This window comes from Leuciscus leuciscus (genome assembly GCF_965113295.1).
Source record: "Leuciscus leuciscus genome assembly, chromosome: 20".
Lineage (NCBI taxonomy): Eukaryota > Metazoa > Chordata > Actinopteri > Cypriniformes > Leuciscidae > Leuciscus > Leuciscus leuciscus.
The window spans coordinates 14,842,023-14,864,420 of NC_138744.1; the positions used below are offsets into that span (position 1 = coordinate 14,842,023).

The 22,398-nt window shown below is 36.6% G+C and overlaps 2 protein-coding genes across 8 annotated transcripts; both read right to left on the reverse strand.

The window, feature by feature from the left end:
• Window positions 1-1,588: 1,588 nt before the first annotated feature.
• LOC309483275 (uncharacterized protein) lies at window positions 1,589-5,506 on the reverse strand. 2 transcript variants are annotated; one of them, XM_082148990.1, is made up of 3 exons: window positions 3,036-5,506; window positions 2,299-2,779; window positions 1,589-2,140 (listed from the first exon to the last, which is right to left on the reverse strand). In XM_082148990.1, the coding sequence occupies exons 2-3, from the start codon at window positions 2,774-2,776 to the stop codon at window positions 1,869-1,871; spliced, it is 750 nt and encodes a 249-aa protein (XP_082005116.1). In that variant the 5' UTR covers window positions 2,777-2,779; window positions 3,036-5,506; the 3' UTR covers window positions 1,589-1,868. The 2 variants fall into 2 exon arrangements, with proteins under 2 accessions (XP_082005116.1, XP_082005115.1); XM_082148989.1 differs by having other exon boundaries at window positions 2,299-5,506.
• Window positions 5,507-7,237: 1,731 nt separating this feature from the next.
• epb41b (erythrocyte membrane protein band 4.1b) lies at window positions 7,238-22,147 on the reverse strand. Of its 6 annotated transcripts, none has more exons than XM_082149187.1 (27): window positions 21,626-22,147; window positions 20,662-20,793; window positions 20,189-20,293; window positions 20,035-20,077; window positions 19,861-19,936; window positions 19,513-19,731; window positions 19,336-19,423; window positions 18,778-18,930; window positions 18,551-18,645; window positions 18,177-18,328; window positions 17,930-18,031; window positions 17,515-17,598; window positions 15,962-16,564; window positions 15,724-15,849; window positions 14,741-15,310; window positions 14,450-14,653; window positions 12,912-13,250; window positions 11,765-11,974; window positions 11,423-11,686; window positions 10,499-10,741; window positions 10,287-10,415; window positions 9,410-9,604; window positions 9,146-9,318; window positions 9,027-9,056; window positions 8,849-8,926; window positions 8,582-8,770; window positions 7,238-8,098 (listed from the first exon to the last, which is right to left on the reverse strand). In XM_082149187.1, the coding sequence occupies exons 2-27, from the start codon at window positions 20,716-20,718 to the stop codon at window positions 8,042-8,044; spliced, it is 4,584 nt and encodes a 1,527-aa protein (XP_082005313.1). In that variant the 5' UTR covers window positions 20,719-20,793; window positions 21,626-22,147; the 3' UTR covers window positions 7,238-8,041. The 6 variants fall into 6 exon arrangements, with proteins under 6 accessions (XP_082005313.1, XP_082005314.1, XP_082005316.1 ...); XM_082149188.1 differs by having other exon boundaries at window positions 8,849-8,920; window positions 18,551-18,648; XM_082149190.1 differs by having other exon boundaries at window positions 11,765-11,959; window positions 18,551-18,648; window positions 21,626-22,145.
• Between the last annotated feature and the right edge of the window lie 251 nt (window positions 22,148-22,398).

Genomic DNA, 22,398 nt, shown 5'->3' on the forward strand with positions numbered 1-22,398 from the left:
TGAGTATTTGGAGTCCATTAGCCTATTTTGCCTTTATTCACAGGAGAATGTCTGAGGTAAATCCCACAGAAAAAGTCGCTGTAACAGTCCCAGAGTCAAAGACTCCACCGCCATGGACGGATCCAGGGCCTGCGATTGGTGGACTGCGCCTGCGATCTGCACCAGGGGCTTGTTTGTTGTTTGCTGGTGTTTTGCTGATGGTAGGAATCGGCGTCGCTGTGGTGGGGTATTGGAACAGTCAACCCCGCCGACAACAAACACCACATCATGTTTCAACTGGACGCACCTCTTCAGAGAAACTGAAACTGATTGGTCCTGTCATCATGGGGGTGGGGCTTTTCATATTTATTTGTGCCAATACAGTTCTCTATGAAAATCGTGACCGAGAAAAACGTTATGAACAAGACAGAGATAAAGACGACCAGGAGATCCTGCCACTAGTACACACTCATAGGAATAATCATTCAAAAGGATTCTCACAAATGGAAATGAACACCAACATGCGTACATTGGACTTGTCTGAAATCAACATTCATTGCTTAGAAGAAGGGGTGGGAATTCCCACTCTAAAGTGCTCTTCCCCATCTTCTGGCTCATGTAGCTCCAGTCAGGTTAACTTGGAGAATGGATCACCCCTCGGAGATCACAGAAACATGGAAACATTGGCCTTGCCAGTCATTAAACTCAATGACTGCCTGATTGGCCCCTCAGACCCAGAGCCTCCACCTCTCCCTGAACGGACATACCGGAAAAATATAGCAGAGGAAAATATAACAAATGTGGAGCTAACACAAGTTAATCCTGCAGATTCATCTCTTATTAGCAAAGTAGAGCTAAAGGATCGGTAGTCTTTTACATCTGTTGTCCTCACTAAAGGTTCACATGACTGTGAATATCTATTCAAGTCAAACTAATAAAGATATTAGGGCTGAGAATAGATATATTTCCAAATTTGATTCCGATTCACAAATTCTCCTATTTTTTAATTAAATTCTAATTCTTTTGGGTATATTTCCATTGTAATAGGCCTATGCATTTTTCTTACATTTATTTCTGTGCTAATTCTGTCATTATTACTGGGCAGTTTTTCAAATGTATTCAACCTGGCAACGTTTTTTGAACACGCTGCAGGTTTTTGATTTACTAAAACCGGCTCACAGGAGTCATTTGTTTGTATATCGTCACCTCCGTCTGTTTATAGAGGCAGTCGTTTCATGCCGTCATGTCGTAGTAGCCGGCACAGTCAGAGGTGGGCACAAATACATCAAAAACTATTTTGTTACAAACTACAAATACTGGCTCATGAAATGTAACAAAATAAAATACAAAATACTGATGTGAAAAATGTATTTAAATAAAATACAAGTAATTAGTATTTTGAAAATACAAAAATACTCCCACAATAATCTTAAGTCTTTTTTTTTATTACCGAAAGGTCAATAACACAAATAGTAGCAATAACACAAATATGAGAAATGTGTAAATTCAAAATGGCGAAGTAGCAAAATAAAAAAAGCATGGGCATTTCACTAAATCTCTACAGGGCCTGAAATAGCTCCCTCTGACGGAAATGGCATGTATAGCTAAGTTCACATCAATGGTGTGGTAGGCTGCCCTTAATAGCAAAACGTGTTTGATGTAGGCTACGTAGCCATATTATCACCGTTACTCTACTCGTGCCTTAAGGCTTGAATAAGAGAGACATTTCCTCACCACTGGCTAAGGGAGGGGAAACAGCCATAAATCTATATTTATGTTATGTGCACTAACTGCTTTAATGAGGAACTTTATTGAAAGGTCAATAACAGAAATAGTAGCAATAACACAACTATGCTACAAAAGAGAAAACTAAACCATTGTCGTTTAGGCTAGTTGTTTTTAAGTACAACCAACTTCTCCAATAATTCAGGAGTTAATCCCCTTCTATGAGGGCGGTAGACCATGCCTTCAAAAGAAAAGAGACGCTCAACTGGTGCTGATGATGGCAGAGTGGTGTTGAATCTCACGAAGAGCAGCTTGATTAGTGGATACGAGTCCAGTGAAGCCAGGTCCTTTCTGGGGTCCTCCAGGAAGTGAAGGGTCTCTAACTCTGCTTTGCTGTGGCTTGGTAAGACCTCTGTGTCCATCTGGTTGTCGTTTCCTGTTGAGAGTGAAGACAATAGAATCAGAAAAAACAAACATTGTTATTCATATACTTTCATACACAATATGACATATGAATAACTTCTCATTTAATGATTAAGACCTGAAATTGCTGTTTGCTACAAGCCTTCTGAAGTGGATACATTTTCTCCTTACCTTGATCAGAGAAGACAAAGAATTCATCTTCATTCTCCTCAGTGGTGCTTGTTGATGCAGCATCAGTCTCTGGCAGAAGACCAAGCTCTTCAGCTGCGTGCAGAATGAGTTGATGTATCCTCTTCTTCTCACATGTTAGTCTCAAAGGCAACCACCTCATCTTGAAAAATGGATGTGTTACTGTAGCAAGGATGGCTTCGTTTACATCCGTCTTCAGCTGCAGGAAGTTGTTGAACCTCCTCTCAAAGCCAGCTAAGGTAGCTTGCAAAATGTGTGAGCAGTACCGCAGGTTTGAAGCTTGCAGGTCTTGTAATTTAGCTTGGACAGCAAAGAGAGTCGGTAAAAGCTCACCATAGAAATATGCATTTTGCCCTTGAAGGTGATCTATCGAAATGGCAATAGGCTTCAACACTCTGCAATATTCATCAATGAAGTCAAGTTCCACTTCTCTGAATAATGGAAGTTGCAAGGCAGTCATTACCTTAATGCCGTTTTTAAGAGGAGCAGCACCACTTCTTCTCCTGTGTTCAAAACTCATTCTCTTCTTGGAGGGAGCCCGGTCTACAGGGTGTCACGTGATTTTCATGCATCTAACCTGGACATTGCCATTGCCAACATCAGACCGAAAATATGGCAAAATCATTTACTATGGTGATAAGCATATGGTGATTTTTTAAAAAGTATTTAAGTATTTGAAATACTCTAAATAAACTCCCTCAAAATATTTCGTTACAAACTACATTTAATTTTTTCCATACCTGCAAAATACAAATGACAAAATACACTAAAGTAATTAAATGTCTGGGCACAGTCTTTCTATTACATCAGTATACAGAATTTACATTCACAACTATATATATATATATATATTATTCAGAAACTCTATTTTACCCAGACATTTATGTCACATAAATTTGAAAACTCTTTCATGTTTTACCTTGTACTGGGGATCAGTCAATAGAGATTTAATTTTTAAAGTTTTGAATGAACTGTTTTATAAAACGCTTATGCATTGCTGTTGCTATCATGTGCATTTATTTGTATTTTTTATTTGATTGATAGATTGTAATCTGACTTGTGAGAGTGACATAAAGCTTTGTTTGTAGATTTTTGTTCACATGGATTTTAAGTAGGACTAATCAATTATATATGATCCTATTTTTTGTGTTCCCACCCACACAAGCTCAAAAGAATAGAGAATTCACTATGTGACATTGTGTTTGTTGTGCTGGTCTTTATAGTTCACATAAATGTCAGATCAAATATGAAAGGCGGCCACCTGTGAGACGCATAAATAGATATGTGTGCACACAGACAGATTATCCTAGTCCTGCCCTTACAAAAAACAAGTTTATGCAAGTGTACTATTTGTATACTTATTTTAAACAAAAAATAAGCAAGTATAAGTTTAGACACATTTTTATGTACAACTCAGAAATATACTTAAAATTACATTTAAGTATACTTACACTGACCGAAAAGTCTACGTATATTTGGCATATACTTGTACTCAATCTTTTGATTGAGACACTTAAAAGTATAATTAAGTATTCTAGTTAGCCCTATACTTGGCTTGTAGTGTGTTTGTTTAAACAGCCTACTTTTTTCACATAGTTTTACATACTATCTTATAAGCTTACATGTCTTGGCATCCAGTACAATAGATTAGTTTGAAAATATTGATTTATAAAGAAAACGGATGCGTTCCTAATTCTGAGTATGTGAATTTTTGTGTAGTGCACTGGTAGTGTACATAAGAATTTACTTAAAATCTACTTAAAGGTGCAATAGGTAATTCTCTACAGATTTTTTTTTTTTTTTTATAGTGGTTGAAATTCTCCTCATATCCTGATAGACATGTTAAACAGTCTAAATTTATTTTTATAAATATATATTGTCTGTGGAAGGCATGGGACCATAAAATGAAAATTCAAGCATCATATTCGGTCCGAATGAAACAATACAATATCATAACTGCCTGTCAACGCTTGTTTTTACATACCACTATGCACCCTGTTCGCGCAGACATCATACGTCATCAGCGCGTTTCATGCTATGCAGAGTACAGACAGACGTCGGTCACGAACCACCGCAAACAAACAGCAGCCACCATTTACAGTTTCTCCAAAACACCGAGCTTATGCTGCGTTCATGCCATAACTACCGTAATTAAGAGATGGCAACCCGTGGCGTTCCAACCGGAGCTGTTCTCAGACTTGGAATTATGCGTTTCCATGTCAACAGTATCAACACCAATGAATCTGCAGCAGTCAGGTACAAGTTGTTTGCATTCATTATTATTGTAATGTTATGTGTTTTGATACATGAGGTAGTTTAACGTCGTCTTTTGTGACGCTTTGCCGAGAGCAGCTGTGCCTTCATGTGTTTTGGAGGAGGTGTGACTTTGAACGGCGATATGAAGGGAGGGTGGGATTGTATGCTTTCAATGCTAGCAGGCTAACGTTAGCCTTTCCCAGATCACCAACTGCACCTTTAACTCTCACCACCATTGATGGAAAACTGTTTTACGGTAGGGGGGCACTATACGCATCTTTTGAAAGAGTACAGAAAGTTTAAAAGAAGCAGCAGAATCAATCCAAGCTATATAAGCATTGCTTATGTGCATGTAATCCAACGCGATCATCAGACATTAAACAGCATATAAAAATGCTTTTTTATCATAATTTTATAAATTTTTTATCATATGACAATGATTTTTTTTTAAATGCTGCCGCTGAGCAACTTAAAAAAAAAAAAAACCTGGTGGGGAAAGAGTTAAAATACAGTTAAAGGTATATTTCAAGTATAAAAATTAATACCTAAATAGGTCATAGTTGTACACTTAAAGTGCAAAAATAATATTTAAATAGTAAACTATAAGTATGATGTTAAGTTCACTTAAAGAAAACTTACAAGTATACTTTCAGTATAAAACTACTAATCTAGTAGTTTACTGAGAGTACACTTCAAAGGGTACTTTCATAAACTAAAACATGTGCTACAAGTATGTAAATAGTAAACTCAGTATACCTATAAGTTCACTTGTATAGTTGCAGTACAAATGAAAAACGTAGTTGTAAACTAGTTGTGTACTCAAAGTATACTACTGTTACACTTAAAGTATACTTAAATACACTCATGTATACACTCATTAGGGGGGAGGTTCCTGTATTGCATAGCATATTCGTGTATCTGGGGGCGGAGCTATCAAGATCAGAGCATATGAGCGGAGTGGAGCGGTGAGAATCTCCGCTCATCGTTCACGGAACTGTTCACCCCTCCGCTCCCCCGCTCAAAGCTACATCAGGCCGCTCCGCTCATTTTCGCTCAGCGCTCAACGCAGTTTGCTTCGCGCTCCACTCAAATGGCCCCCCGCTCGCTCCAAAAAAGGAAAAAAATCTACATGTATATCACTTGTAGCGGTCCCCAACCTTTTTTGCGTCACGGACCGGTTTAATATCAGACAATAGTTTTCACGGACCGGCCAGGGTGTGGCGGATAAATACAACAAAATAAAATATGAACGGCATAAAAAATGGGGTATTTTTTTTAAATAGCCTATAATAATAAACGTGAATCCAATATGTGTAGGCCATACTAGCAACTTTATTAGCAGCGTCCTCTAACATCGCGCCTAAAGACAACTGAGAAAGTCTGAACACAAACAAAATGCCCCCAAAAGAAAAAAAAATCTCCATGTTTTCGGTGCTGATGCGTTCATGTAACATGTAAGGGCGCTGCCAATAACGCACCTAAAAGCTGTCACAATAACGAACCGGCAAAATTAATGATTATGTATATGTAAAATATAGCAGGAGACATTTTAATTGTTTACTAATAAACCATTTTTTTTATGTCTGTGTCGGCTGGAAAGATGCTGACTCGCGATCTTCGCAGTATTGAACGCCCCAGAGAGAAATGCACATACGGATTACATAAGAGAGCAGTCTGTTTTCTTTAGTTTTGAATTGTTCTGTTTAAAAGTAGACATTTCAGGCTTTATATATATGTCTCAGGTCTGTCAGGCAAGTAGGCTATACGCTGAATTTCGGTTCATTTATGAGACAAACTCCAGGTTCACCCGCCGGCGCCTTCGTGTCGTGATTATCTATTTTCTAATATATTTACTTATTTATTAAATCCAGAAAATTGGTTGATGAAACACTGATCAAAATTAAGATACAATTACTACAAAACGAAATTAAATTTAAAGACAGGCTTTGTGCTTTCTGTCTGAGGTCTCAGTGAAAGTTTTAAAGTAGTCTTTTAGTGCCGCTGTCAGAGCGCTCACGTCCGTAACGGAGAACTGTCCCATCTGACTGTAACATTGTTTTTTTTTTTGTTTTTTGTGAAATAAATTTCTAAATAAATGCGACTTATAGTCCAGTGCGACTTAGGCTATGCCTATATATGTTTTTTCTTCTTCATGGCGCATTTTTTGACTGATGCGTGGCGTGAGCGGAGCGGAATTGGAGCGGGAAATATGGCGACGCTCCATCCTTTTGAAATTGCCGCTCTGCGCTCTGTCCAAGATCCGCCCGCTCGCGCTCCCCGCTCGCTCCCGCTCCACTCCGCTCACATGCTCTGATCAAGATGATCCTTTTGGTTAGGGGCGTGATTGTTTTGGTGATTTCAAATCACCAATGTTTCTAAGAAATTGCTTACTGCACCTTTAATTGTTCTGCATACGACATGCCTAAATTGTTAGAGACGGCCTGAAAGACAAGCTTCTAGAAGTCACAGCACACAGTGGGTATCAGTCACATGCAGTCATACAGCAGTGAGGAATGCTCTGTTTTGATTGTGTGGGTTAATCCCAAACTGTACGACTGCTGCAAAACCAGTACAGCTGTCTGGTACAGCATCAGAGCTTAGAAACATGGATTAACAGTCTTTTCAATATCTCAGTTGTCAGTAAGAATACAATGAGGGATGATGGTTTGGTTGGTTATCATGATTTAATGAGTCCCTGCTCAGTGGATAATGTAACTGCAGTATTTTGGAGGCAAAAAAAAAAAGTACATTCTGATTCAATACATTTTTTGCAAGGAACTTATAAACCACAAACATCAAAGGGAACAAAACAATGTTTTTAGAGGTATTCACGTTAGCCACCAAATAATCACAAATTTCATTAGAGCTCAGAGTGTAGACTAAAATGTGCTAGAAAAAAGTTTTTTCTTATTAGTAATTTAGTCTTGTTTTACAGTCAAATATCTAAACATCCTTAAAACAAGATAAATGAACTTTGTTGAATTCTTGAATTATGTTTATTTTTCATATTTCTCTATTATTTTCTTACATTTATGCCTAAAAAATATATAAAAAATTGCTGAACATGTTCAGAAATCGACAGTATACCACATACTGAACATACTCAGAATAAACAAATTTGGCAGTACATATGGCAGCTTTTATTCCTTTTGATTATAATTGAATAGGTGTAAGCAGATCAAATAAACTAAATTGAAGCTTGAGATTTGTATTAATTTTCAGCTTGAAGGTCTATAAAAATGTAATTATGTCAAATGATATACTATTGTGGACATGATTACCAGTGTACAAGTAAACAACTATCAACAATGTTAAATTACACTGATCAAATTGATGAAAACTGCAGAAGAGGATTATATTCTATAAAACATGCAAAGCGTTTTTTTTTTTTCACATATTCACAACCTTGAATGTTTCAGCCGTGATTATATGCAAGTGCGTAGAAATGAAATGTTCAGGCAGTTTGAATTCAAACATATATTGTTTCTTGTTGGCGAAGCAAGACATTTTTTTCATCATCTTCAATCTGCAAAAGAAGATTTTACAGTCAAAATTGGTTCACAGTCTTTTCTAAAAAGCATTCCTTTTGGAAAGTCTTTAAAGACAGGAGTGTGTTTTAATATAAAAGGTGGAACAATGAAGCTGTTTGAGGTTGGATCCGTCCCTAAATCCCTGTGTTTCTCTCACATCTAGATACTGTAGATCAGTGGTTTGCAACCTTTTTGACTCCAAGCCCCCTTTGTTCAAGAAAATACAGGCCCTCCTGTCTAAGCTGATATGTACCACTGGTACTTCTGTTGTAATAATAATAATAAAAAACACCACATAATGTTGTACATGTATAGAATTTTTTTAATTAGAATTCAATTTAAATAAATTATACTTAATGGGGCCCCCTGATGGGCCCCGGTCCTCTGGTTGAGAGCCACTGCTATTTTTAACAATTACTTGTTAAGCACATTATAACTATATGCAGTTGTGTGTGTATACATGTATGTATGTAACTCACTAAGCCCATTCTGATGAGTATCTCGCCGTTGAAATGGGGGAGCTGAGCTTTGTCAGAAGGCGAGTATGACGAGAGACGTCTGTCCCATTCAGTGGGTTCGAAATCTTCCTTGACCGCCATAAAGACACGCTTAAGTTCAGTAATGCTGGCGTGGTGCTTTAAAATAATCTCCTGGGACACATCCAAGTCCTTAAGAGAGCATATATTATGATTAATTTAGTATAGGATTACCATTAAAGTAGACAAGCCAATATCAATTTCACACACTTCACAAACCTCCAGCATCAGAATGCTGTGACGAACGTAAATGCTCTCTCCTTCAATTTTCTTTGTCCATATCTGTGACTAAGAAAAAAAGAATGAAAAAAAACCCACAATTATGGATTAATATGCTCTGGATAAGAAGGAACATGACAAAGATGATAGAAATAGATGAGTGTCTCACCTTCCTCATGAGCATGGACTCAGTCTCAGCCTGTTAGTGTTAAGAGAGAGAAAGATGATTTTTAGAGGATTGAAATTTTCACATGTTCTTTTAGTTTACAGTATGAGTGTGTTTGTAACCTCAGACTCCAGTGAGATGTTCAGGATGTCTTTTGTCTTCTCCTGACGGGTTTTTGTAATGGACACAGGTTGTGCGGTCGGAGTGGAAGTCAGTGGTTGGTCAGCTGGGATCTGTGGGCGGGGTTTGGGCGGAGCCACTGGGGAAATAACAGGTGTATGTGGAAGAGTGGGAACTAGAGAAAGAGAGATGTTCAGGTTTGTCAGACATTATAAAATATTAATTTCTTATAATCAAGTGTTTTTGATTCTGTTTGTGATACATACCATAATGTTTAGGGGAAATGCCCATAAAGGTAAACCAATCGTCCTCCAATTCTGTCTGCAGCTGTACTGGTCTATTCTCTGGTACCGATGGCCTTATTGGTCTTTCCTCAACTCTTATCTGTTTCCTCCTCTCTTCTTCCCTGCTCCTCTTCTCTTCCTCAGCCTTCCTGTCCACTTTAAGGTAATCTGCGACAACTTTAAAGAAAGTAGAGAATAAGAATTTTTTTGGACAAAGACTGCCAACTGTGCAATAGTGAAATCTGCAGTATATGTTGTTATTTTGTATGTAAATGGGACATATTTTTTAAAAGATTATATATTTAAAATTTAGTATTCAGTAAGATATAAGCAAAGACACACTCAACTGGTCAAAATTGATTTTTATATTGTTGCAAAAGATTGAAATAGAATATGAATGTTCTTTTGAACTTTCTATTCATCAAAGAATCCTGAAAAATGCATCACTATTTCTATCAAATATTACGCAACACCACTGTTTTCAACATTAATAATAATGATGCATAATGCATCTTCAGAACCAAATCAGTATATTAGACTGATTTCTGAAGGATCATGTGACACTGAAGACTTTAATAATGATGCTGAAAATTCAGCTTTTTGCCATCACAGAAATAAATAACATTTTAAAATATATTTAAATAAAACCTGTATTTCTAAATTATAATAATATCTCAAAATATTACTGTTTTACTGTATCTTTAATCAAATAATTGCAACTTTGGTAAGCATAATAGACTTTCAAAAACAGTAAAAATCTTACCAACACCAAACTTTTGAACAGTAGTGTGTGTGTGTGTGTGTGTGTGTGTGTGTGTGTGTGTGTGTATGTATATATATATATAAAGTGTGTATGTACCTGTTTCTTCTCGTGAAACATCAAAAAGAATGAACCAGTCGTCTTCTGCCTCTCTCACTCTCATCTCCTGCTGTCTCTCTCTGTCCTCCTGTTCATTAATCCTACGCTCTTCAGTGGCCACTGAAACAACTGACCAAACATATTCTGATTATTATATGCCTCTCACCTGAAGCAATACCAGGACAGAACAGACATTCAGTTAGTGTTCCCACCTGAAGGGACGCTCCTCTTCTCAGAAGGTGATGTGTCCAGCACTTCAAACCAATCATAATCAACTTCCTGAAACCCGGTGGGAATCATCTGCGGCACAACGTCAGCTCTCTTTCTGTGCTCATCAATGACCACTCTCTTTTCTTCAGTGATCAGTCTTTTCTCTCTCTTCTGCTCCTCCACCACCCTCTGAACTCTCTGGTCTTTGGTGATTTCACAGACCTCAAAATCTGTGCTTCTGACATCTAAAAAAAAAACAAAAAAACAGTAAACAATGGAGTTTGTGTGCACTTTTGTGGCGGGTTTGCTTCATGAGAAGCTTGTTAAATTATTTGTACCACAGATTCATAAAAAAACACATAAAACTCATCTTTATGAAAAGCATGTAATAATGATACTTGATACTAGTCTTGAGTAAAAACCTTATTTAGTAACCCTTTACAATAAGTTAACAAGTTAACACTGGTTAATGCATTAACTAACATTAAATAACAATGAGCAATACATTTGTACAGTATTCATTAATCTTTGTTAATGCTAGTTAACAAAAATACAACTGTCCATTGTTAGAAATGAACATTAACTAAGGTTAATAAAGGCTTTAGAAGCATTTTTTATTGTTAGTTCATGTTATCTGATGTAGTTAATATTAACATATGGAACCTTGTTGTAAAGTGTTACCCATTATTTTAATTATACAGTTTAGAGTAAAGTTGTATATATTAACATTACTATAGAACGTATCATGTTTTTTAAAGCATTTAATAATATTTGTTAAATGTTATTGTATACAATGTTTCATGTTTAAATGTATTGGTATGTGGTTTTCCATTACCTTTCATTGAGTTTATTATCTTTTTATTATTTTTTTGGTTATTATTGCTATACATCTATGATAGTGTTTAAAGGCATGTGTGGTGCTGTACCTGATGGAAAACTCGTCTGCTCATAAGGCACTTTGTCAGAAGGCTGAAACCAGTCATCATCAACTTCCCTGGGCACCACTGGAAACTGTGGGGTTTGTACGATGCTCGTCCTTTTCTTCTCTGGTACTGTTATTTGTTCTTTAGTGCTCACGGTCATCACCTCAATCACTTTCTCCTCTGTCCTAACTCTGCTCTGAATCTTCTCCTCTCTGGTCTCCTCATAAAGCTCAACAGTTCTGCCTCTCAGCTGTGGAGATGAGGGCACTGAAACAAACAATGTATGATGAATGTTTCGATGTGTTTCTCATGTGTGCATTTGTGGTTGTGTGTGAGTGTGTGTACCTGATTCTATAGGAGAAACATCAAAAATGATGCACCAGTCGTCCTCTATGTCTCTTTCAGGCTCTGCAAGTGGCTCTGGCCTTCTATAATTCACTGTCACCTGCTCCTGTTGTTTTATCTGCACCTCTTCTTTTCTCCTCTCAACAGCTCTCTTCTCTTCAGCCTCCAAAGGAGCCACAGACACAACACGAGTCTCTGGAGTGACAGACACTAAAAATTAGAAATGACCTGTTATCAATGCAATTTACCACAACAACGATCTTGAAGTGTAATAAACAGAAGTAATCGCAAAAATCTATTCGCTTTCTCACAATATAAAACACTTAAAATGCAAATTCTATCATTATCTACTCACCCCCATCATGGTACTCAAAGATTATTTTTCTTAACCCACTGGCAAAATTATTATTATTTTTTTTTTTTAAGCCTAAATCTCACGAAAGGTTGTTAGATTTATGCTTACAACGACAAAAAATTGGTTTGAGAAAAATTATTGTCATTAAAAATACTGATTAATAATTTAAATATTTTTTATTTATTTATTGTTTTGTAGTATAATTGAATTGTATCAGTGTTATTTAAGTATTATTTATATATTTTATAATATTTTATAATTAGCTTGTGTTTTTATATTTTCATATAAAATACATTTAAAGTTATAGTCATTTTGTTCTGTGCTTTTGTAAGGTTTGTTGTTTTTTTATATTTCTATATAGCTATAATTAATTTTTATTTCAGTTTTATTTGTAGTAATTGTAATACTTAAACTTGAACCTATTTCATTTAGTTGCCAGTGCAACATTTCTAATACATTTCTAATGATTTTTAATAATCTTAGTTTTAGTTAACATTATCAAACATTTTTTTTTATAATAAATGCCACAGTTACTTTTCATATTTGTTTTACAGAAATGTGCAGCTTGGACATTCTACTTAATAACGTCTTATTTGTTACATGTAAGAAAAAAATCATACCGGTTTATAAAATAGTGGTTTATAAAAAAAATCATATAGTGACAGGAGGGTGAATAACTGATGACAGAATTTTTGGGTGAACTGTCTTACATCTGAATCTTTATCACACAAATCTCAGAATTGTGAAATGTGAATTTGATTGTGATTATGCTTGCAGAAAGAAGTACTTCACCTGATGGAAAACTCGTCTGCTCATAAGGCACATTGTCAAAAAGCTGAAACCAGTCATCATCAACTTCCCTGGGCACCACTGGAAACTGTGGGGTTTGTACGATGCTCGTCCTCTTCTTCTCTGGTACTGTTATTTGTTCTTTAGTGCTCACGGTCATCACCTCAATCACTTTCTCCTCTGTCCTCACTCTGCTCTGAATCTTCTCCTCTCTGGTCTCCTCATAAAGCTCCTGTTTTATCTGCACCTCCTCGGTTCTTAATCTGCTCTGGATCACCTCCTCTCTGATCTCCTCATTCAGGTCTGCCGATGGGCTTTGTAGATGTGGAAAAGTCAAGGGCTCTAAAAAACAAAATGCATAATGTATGGTTTGATTTGTGTGATTTTGTGATTGCATTATATGGGCAATGATACATTGGAAGTTTACATTTCCAAACATTCTTTTTGCCATTAATTGTAATAATCCAGTGAGATTTCTGTATGCTCAAGGAATCTGACAAGAGCCAGGATGATCTGATCTCACCATCATCGAGTCCATCAATGATTACATGAAGAAACAGAAAAAACGGAGACAAACTAAATCCAGAAGAACTGCAGGAACGTCTCCAAGATGCTTGAAGAAACCTTCCTGTTTCACTTGTGTTAAAATGCTGTAAAGTGAGAATGCTTTCAAAAATAAAATCACAAATTTAATTTATTTATGATTTAACTTCTATTAACTAATTCAAATCAATATATGGTGTAACGACCCTTTGCGTTTAAAACGGCTTTTGTCCAGGTATACTTGCGCATAGTTTTTCAGGTAGCTTTGCAGGAAGGTTTCTTCAAGCATCTTTGAGACGTACCCGCAGTTCTTCTGGATTTAGTCTGTCTCAGTTTTTTCTGTTTCTTCATGTAATCACATACGGACTCGATGATGGTGAGATCAGATCATCCTGGATGTTGTCAGACTCCTTGTGCATTCACAAATCTCACTGGATTGTTACAATTAATGGTAAAAAGAATGTTTGGAAATGTAACATGCCCAAGACTTTTGCACAGTACTGTATATATATACTGTATATGTATAAACATTTTAATGCCAATATGTATATGATTGTCTGGAACAATATGGTGGACATTTAGAAAATACAATCTGTTAATTGTTTTAAATAATATATTTAACTTATTGATAAATAAGTATTCATATCAGGGAATAATTAGACATAATTAGAAAGTATTAATTGAGCAATTATTAATTATTTGTTTTAAAAATTATGTTGGACGAATAAGTCTAATAAATGGATGTTATGAATTTCTTTCAGTTCAGTAACTTCCGTTCAACCTCCTGTGATGTATGGCCAGTTGAATTCAAGTTTCAACTAATGAAATGTGTCAAATCATAAATAATGAATTTGGCCCAAGCCTGATGTGGTATAGATGTGCTCCTGAATCAACACTTATCCTAACCATAAACTACACTTGTCATTGTTGATAGGAATATTGTTATATGATGTTCTAGGATGATGACACTGAGGAAATTCACACTAAGCAACATGTACCTGATTCTTTAGGAGAAACATCAAAAATGATGAACCAGTCGTCCTTCACGTCTCTTTGAGGTTGTGCCGCTCTCTGCTCAAGAATAAGTATCTGTGGTCTCCCATAATCCTCTCCCACCCGCTCCTGTTGTTTTATCTGCTCTGTTTTCACTCCGCTCCGGATCACGTCCTCTCTGGTCTCTTCATACAGCTCAACAGAGGGCACTGAAACAAACACAATCCATCACACACATATTGATTTCTTGTTTGTTTTACATGAGTGCATGATAGTGATTGTGTGAGAGCACGTACCTGATCTTTTAGGAGAACCATCCAAAACGACAAACCAGTCGTCATCTTCATCAGTTTGAGGCTCTGCTGCTCTCTGCTCAAGAACAACTGTCTGTGGTCTCCCATACTCCACTGTCACCGGCTTCTGTTGTTCTTTCTGTACCTCCTCTGTTTCCACTCTGCTCGGAATCACCTCCTCTGTAGTCTGTGTTTTAGGCTTCTCCGGTGGCACCAGCTCTTGCTGTTCTTTCTGTACCTCCTCTGTTTCCACTCTGCTCGGAATCACCTCCTCTGTAGTCTGTGTTTTAGGCTTCTCCGGTGGCACCAGCTCTTGCTGTTCTTTCTGTACCTCCTCTGTTTCCACTCTGCTCGGAATCACCTCCTCTGTAGTCTGTGTTTTAGGCTTCTCCAGTGGCACCAGCTCTTGCTGTTCTTTCTGTACCTCCTCTGTTTCCACTCTGCTCGGAATCACCTCCTCTGTAGTCTGTGTTTTAGGCTTCTCCGGTGGCACCAGCTCTTGCTGTATTTTCCTTTCTACCTCTCTCTTCTCTTCTTCAGCCTGATATTCTTCAGGAACGGAGCTGCTCACATCTGGTAGCAGAAATCCATTTGAGTGGTTTGTTGACATTTGTTGAGAAGCATTATTATTAATATGAAAAAAATCCATTATTTTCTTCCACTACGAGCTCTTTGTCTTTAATTCTGATTGGTTGGCAATTATTTTATCGTTCATCAACTGTAAAAAGTTGTTCTGAAAAAGATTCCAATGATATTGTTCCTCTGTGTCATTATTGTTAGTGCTGTGGTGTGGACTTCACTATTCTCATTTAAATTAGAACGATTATTAAAACTTTATTGCTATAGTTATTGTTCTTGGTGTGAACTTGGTTTTTTAGGGAATATTGCAGTATTTATTATACATTATTTAGATGGCGCAAACGACCAATCAGAATAGAGCATTTCAGAAAGCCGTGTAATTAAACAGAAAAGTATTTTATAGATACCTGAAAGAAGATGCGATATCTCCATGGTTTGTGGGAGCACATCCAATAGAATGTACCAATCATCATCTTTCTTCATTAGTTTGGGGGGGATATCTACTATCTGTTGCAACTCTTCCTGAACTCTTCCTAAAAAAAATATGATGTTTCCACCTTAGGCACTTCAATTAGCTTTTCAATTTAACTTAGAAATATATTTAATGAAAAAGCAATAAACAAAATTTCATAACATATGACATACCAATGGGAGTAGGTGTAAGCATCAATGGCCTGGGATCTAGTAAAGTGTACCAATCATCTGTCTCCACGCGTTGAAGCTCCTCCTTTTCGACTTGCTGCAACCTTTGTTCTAAACTTTCCACTTCCTGTAATCCAACCCTCATTTCTTCCACCTCAACTAGCTTTCGTTCGATAGCCTCCACCTCCTCCAGTCTCTGCTCCATGATTTCCAGTCTCTCAAAAGTGTCCCCAGAACCAAATTTCCTCTCTTCAGTGACCATAAAACGTCTTTCTACCATCTCCATCATCTCTATCTTTTTCTCTACATCTACTTGTGATTCCACCAAAGAGTTGACCTCCTGTGTCCATTGTTTAGTGATTACTACCCTCTGTATTCTTTCTCCATTGACTTCTAGTACTTCCTCTCTTATTGTCTCCTTTAGAGGTTTCATTACTTCCTGGTGTTCTTTCTCGATAACATCAGACCCCTCCTGGACCACCTGAACTTTAAATGATTGTTTTATCACAAGCTCATCTGTGAGCCTCTCGTCTGACCCCTCCACAACTTCCACGTCCTCTCTCAGTTCTTCCGTCTGAAGAGGCTGCTGGACGCCTGATAGTGAAACTGGAACAAAATAAACCAAAATGACAACCAATCACAGCTCTTTCCTTCAGGGAATGTCAAGATTTAATGGAAACTATAATATTTATTTACGCAGAGCAGTCCAGAGGGACTTGTGCGTTTCTTCTTGAATGTTATGGAAAATGTCAGCCCAGGGTGCCCTTTTATCCTTATGTCAACAAATTGGTTGATTACCAGAGCTTGACCTTTTGGCATGTGGATGGTAGTGAGAAAGCATAAGTTAGGTGCAAGCTCCAAAAATAGGATAAAGCCTATACCAAAATCACAATTAACAATTATAAATATTTAAAAATATTTTTTATTGATAAATGGTTAGTTCACTCAAAAATGAAATTTCAGTCATTAATTACACACCCTCATGTCGTTCCAAACCTGTAAGACATTCGTTCATCTTTGGAACACAAATGAAGATCTTTTTAATGAAATCTTAGGGCTTTCTGTCCCTCCATTGACAGCAACGCAACTACCACTCTCAAGCCCCAGAAAGGTTGTAAAGACATCATTAAAGTAATTTGTGTGACTCCAGTGGTTTAACTTCAATTTGATGTATTTTACGAGTGCTTTGTTTGCACCAAAAAAACAAACAAACATAATTTACCACTTTATGGTAAAGATCTTCACTTTATGATCTTCATTTGTGTTCCAAAGATAAACAAATGTCTTATAGGTTTGGAACAACATGAGGGTGAGTATTTTTGGGTGAATTAACCCTTTAATATTTTAGGAGTTAGAATAATTCATCATTTAATATTTAATAATTATTTATTTTATACATTTATATTATATATTTATTTTCCCCAAATGATATCACTATGTATTCTAGAGTATGTGCATGCTCAGTTAGGCATGGGTTAATGCTCAGTTAGGCATTGCAGGCTTTTCTATAGATGATGTACACAGTGGTGTATTTGAGAGAATTAGAAAAGACTTACATGAGCTGCTGTCAAGGAGGACACACCAATCATCTGCATGATGCTTCCACTCCTGCAGCTTTTGGCTTTCCAGCATCCCATCATCTGTACAGGATGTTCACAGTTCATCAGAAAATATTTTTAATGGTATAACGAACAAAGATTAAAAAAGGAACCAAAAATCATACAGTGAAATGTATTTGTTTAAACAAGAATTATTAATTAAAAGGGGCTAATATGTGTTTGACACAAATATATATATATATATTTTTTTTTTTTTTTGTGGTCAAATGGCAAGAGCAAGACTGCCTATTTATTTACTATTCTTTGATCATAACGGTGATAAGATCTGAGAGACTGAGAGTAGATAAATATTTATAATGCAGTCAGTTATTTCAGTCAGATTACATTATTTCAATTTGCCATAGGACTTTACCTGATGTAGAAATGTGCCATTTGTCTGGACCATAGACCAGGAACCAGTCGTCAAACTCAGCTCGAACTGGTTGCGTTAGAATATCAAGAATTTCTTCATTTGCTGAAAACAAACAAACATTTAAAGTCAATCATTTGTATCCATAAATAAATAAATAAATATAGAAAAAAAACTATAGAAAAGGAAACTAAATTAACTACATATCGAATCAAACAAACTAAAACTAACTAAATAAATAAAATTTTGCCTTTTCTCTTGATGATATAACGTGTGAATCGTGGAGGAGCTCGCGTGATGTTGCCACTGGCCTCCAGACACTCAGACTGAGTGAGTCCATGGTGGCGGAACCTTGAACCCAAGGTCAAGAGCCGTTTTGCTTTTGTGTCTTGAAGTCTGTTTCTGAAAAACAGATTAAGAGGTATGGACGTATTTCTTGAAATAAGAGGTTGGAAAAAGCATGTTTTACTTCGAATAATTGTTTCAAAGAATGTATTTGACTGGAGCGCCCCCTTGTGTTTCTTGTGCTCACATGGACACACAAAAAATGTCTGAACCTTGTTATGTACATACTGACTGTAAGCCTTGGTTAGGTAATAAACATACATACATGGGCTGGCTTACCTAAAGAAGCTATGATGTTCTACAGAGCATTTCCACAGTTGTTTGCAGGCTCGGTAGGTGGCAAGACTAAAGCTGACGTCACTCTCTGACTCATCCTGCTAAATCAGGTCAAATGAAAAAGTTAACCACATTAGCGTGTGTCACTACTCCAAAAGAGCAAGAGCAATGCATAATCTGAAAATAAAATAAATGGGTTTATGAAGAATAAAGCTAGTGTGCATGAATACCTCAGAAGGACGCATCTTGAGAAGGAAGGTGCTGCGTTTGTGGGAGATTTTAAGAACTCTGGGCCAAAGGAAAACATTTGTTTTGATCTCATCCTCATAAACCATCAGTCCCTCAGAGCACACCCCGAGCATCACATCTTCACCGCTGACATCCTATCAACAAATCAAACATTATACTAAAGATGTGCACTGTTCATGCCCTGTTAAGGGCTAGTTCATCCAAAAACGAAAATTCTGCTATCACTCAATGTTGATTCAAGCCGTATGACTTTCTGTCTTCTGTGGAACACAAAAGAAGACTTTGAAGAATATTTTTGTTCATAAAATGAAAGTCAGTGGGGTCGAAAAACAACACTTGACCCCATTGACTTTAATTTCCTGGACATTCTTCAAAATATCTTCTTTTGTGTTCTGCAGAAGACAATTTTTTTTTTACATGTTTGGGAAAAAAAAGGGTAAATAATATGAGTAACATTATAACATTTATAATATAACATTTTTTTGGGGGGTGACTTTCAAACTGTTTAAGCACAAGTTCAGTTGACAAATTAAAATTACTTTGGCAGGATGCAGGTCCACTCCATACATGGGAAGCCCCATGGCGTTCTCAAGGAAAAGCATATCAGCCTGGGCAGGACTCATGAATCTGTGTAGTACACAAAGAAATTGTACAAATGTGTTTTTGTGTGTGAGTTAGTGTACATATATGTGTGTATGATTGTTGGTACAGGATACCTGTATGTGGAATGCAGCTCCATCACTCTCTCCTCCAGCTCTTCACTCTGATTGGGTGCAAGAACTATTTCACTGACATAGTTGTTCTTGTGGAGATTTGGGTCGTAATCTCCAAGTGTTGACTGAACTGTGTATGAACCCAACAGAGCCAAGATGTCTGACGGACAGGGCAGTCGCCCAATCAGAATATCTTTCCTCAGCTGAAGACACAGGAGATATCTGAAAGAATTACATGGAGTAGTAAGTGTTCAGTCAACACAGAAAGAAAAACATGCTCAAATGTATCAACACAACTATAAGGAGTTCAATGTGTATGTTTTAGATGTGTGCATTTGTCTCTTGTTGTACCTAGTGATGTCCTCAGCCAGAACTGAGGGATCTGGTGGGTAAAACTTGATGCTGAAAAAGAATTCAGCTACTGGACCTGAAACCAAACAAACAGGGAACAAATGTAGAGTTGAAAACGCAAGCATGTGTGAATCTGCACCATCCACCAATAATGTATATGTGAAAATCTCATACTTTTGATCTGTTTTCGGATCTCTTTAGCACAGTCCAGCCATACCTGAATCAATAAACACAGAATAATGCTTAAAACAAATGAGTTTTTATTTGTCAAATGATTGAATATAAGAGAATCTCTATATGCCAGTGTGATATAAAATGAAATAAATACCCTGGTACTAGGAGAATCCCACATAACCAGACCATAATAATCCCTCTCCAGCAGGTCAAGGTGTTCACAAACTTTACGGAAGAGATCCTGTCCCACTGCATTTCTCTGTGCAAGAAGAAATTGAGTTTTAATAATAACATCTATATCTTTTTAATCTGTCTTTTAATAATTTTTTTTACAGTAAAAATATCTAAAAATCTTTAAAGCAAGATGAATTTACCTGAGTTAGATAATAATAAATGTTTTCAGGTAATATGACTAAATTGTTTTTGAATTTCTTAGTTATTTTTTAAATACTATTTATATAGTTTTCTTTTTCTTGTAAGCATAAACCTAATTTATAACAAAACAAATATAAACTTAATTCAATATTATTATAATTCAATATATTGTCAAGAAAAAAAATCTTGTTTGAAGATTCCTGATTAAGAATGTGATTTGAAAAAAAGGACAGAGAGTCTTTGTTCAGATACCTCCAGTTCCCACACAAAGTGGGTGTCATCTAGGAAATTCACTCGACACTGCAACATGTCTCTCAAAGTACTCTCTTCTCTTTTGTTTATTCCTCTGGTGGTGGAGTTTAGGCGGTCTCGTCAGGCGATGAGCTGCAAAAGTTGCAAGGCTTTACAATTTTCTTTCGAACTGCACTTCAGTTCACATTCATGTTCCCGTGGTTCTAAAGCAGCACACGTCTGTATGAGGCATCATAAGAGCCTTCTGCACTTTCCTGTTGTGTGATATTGATATGAGTGTTTTAGAAAGATATGACCCCCCCCCCTCCCCTCCCCCTCCCCCTCCCCCTCTTCACCCACTAACACATAAATACATCAACATGCCTGTGATAAGTGAGGGGGTCAGTCATAAACATATTTTTTTGTCCGTCATGACTTGAGAAAGAGGAGACAAGAAGGAATTATACAGTATAAATTGATTATTTATTTAATATTATGTTACCCGGTCTTTTCTGACTAAGATAAGCTGATAAGAATGGGTGGGGTAGCCAAAGATCTTCATGCAACTCTTCCCTCACGTAACATTATATGCACATTACAAAATATGGGCAAAAATGACAAAAAAGAGAGAGATAGGCCTACTATAAGCTTTCCATACTGTTTATATGTCAAATGGTATTCAGGGTTTCAACTTTTCAACCACATGGTTTAAATATAATGTTGTGGTTCATGAAAAATAGTATGCAGGCCTATTACATTAATATTTTATATGAACGTCTTGTGAGAGTGAAAATATCCTTAGTAAATGGGAATGTTCTTTTATATTCACAGTGTTACTTAGACACTATTAACAACAATAGCATTTTTTTTTTTTTTGCTATAGCCGATTTTTCTGTTAACTAACTTAAATGAAGTCCTAAAATGTCTTATTGCCCAATATAAATTAAATGAGTCTGTAGGAAAATAACATGAATGATCAGCCTACCTGTGCTTGTGAGGTCTTCATTCGTCTTCTCATGCAGCAGCTCCCAGCAGTCTATGATGAGGGTGGAGGATCAACACTATTTCCATGACGTTAGTACTGAGATAATGAACCGTGCAGATGAAACCAGACCTAGCATATCTTGAAAACATTTCAAACACTATTTTTTAAATAATGAGTCTCCCCCCATAACATAGCCGACAACAGCTTTATTTTTAAAGTTGCAAACTCCAAAGTGAAGAGCTAAACCACATTTACTGATCTGATGGACACTTGGGTGTAAATATTAAACTAAGCCTTTCCATCCATCTTTTCACTCTCCCATCCTCTTCTCCAGTGTAGGGTCAAGGGAATGGTGGAGTCTTTCTAAGCAAGCCTTTCTATTTAACACTACATTTCAGTGTAAGCGGAAACGCAGTGTGATATTATTATATAAATGTGTGTCTTGGGCAATTGAATCCTAGAGCAATCCTCTGTCTGTTATCTGTCTCAGTGCAGAGGAAAGCATGATACTTAGATAACTGTAACTGTCAAACTTCTACACATGTACAGTCTAGACATTTAAGACCAGTGGACAGTTGCATAAACTGCTAGTCTTACAAGTGAATATTTTTTTCCCTTTAAGACTGGTCTTTTTTTTTTTAAAGCCACTTACATAAAATGTAGATTGGACTAATTTGAAGCTGAAAAGCAAAACTGATTATGCCTAGGTCAAGCTAGTTCTTAATTAGTTAAATGACAATTATTTGGACATCTATTTTAGCTAATCTAAATGA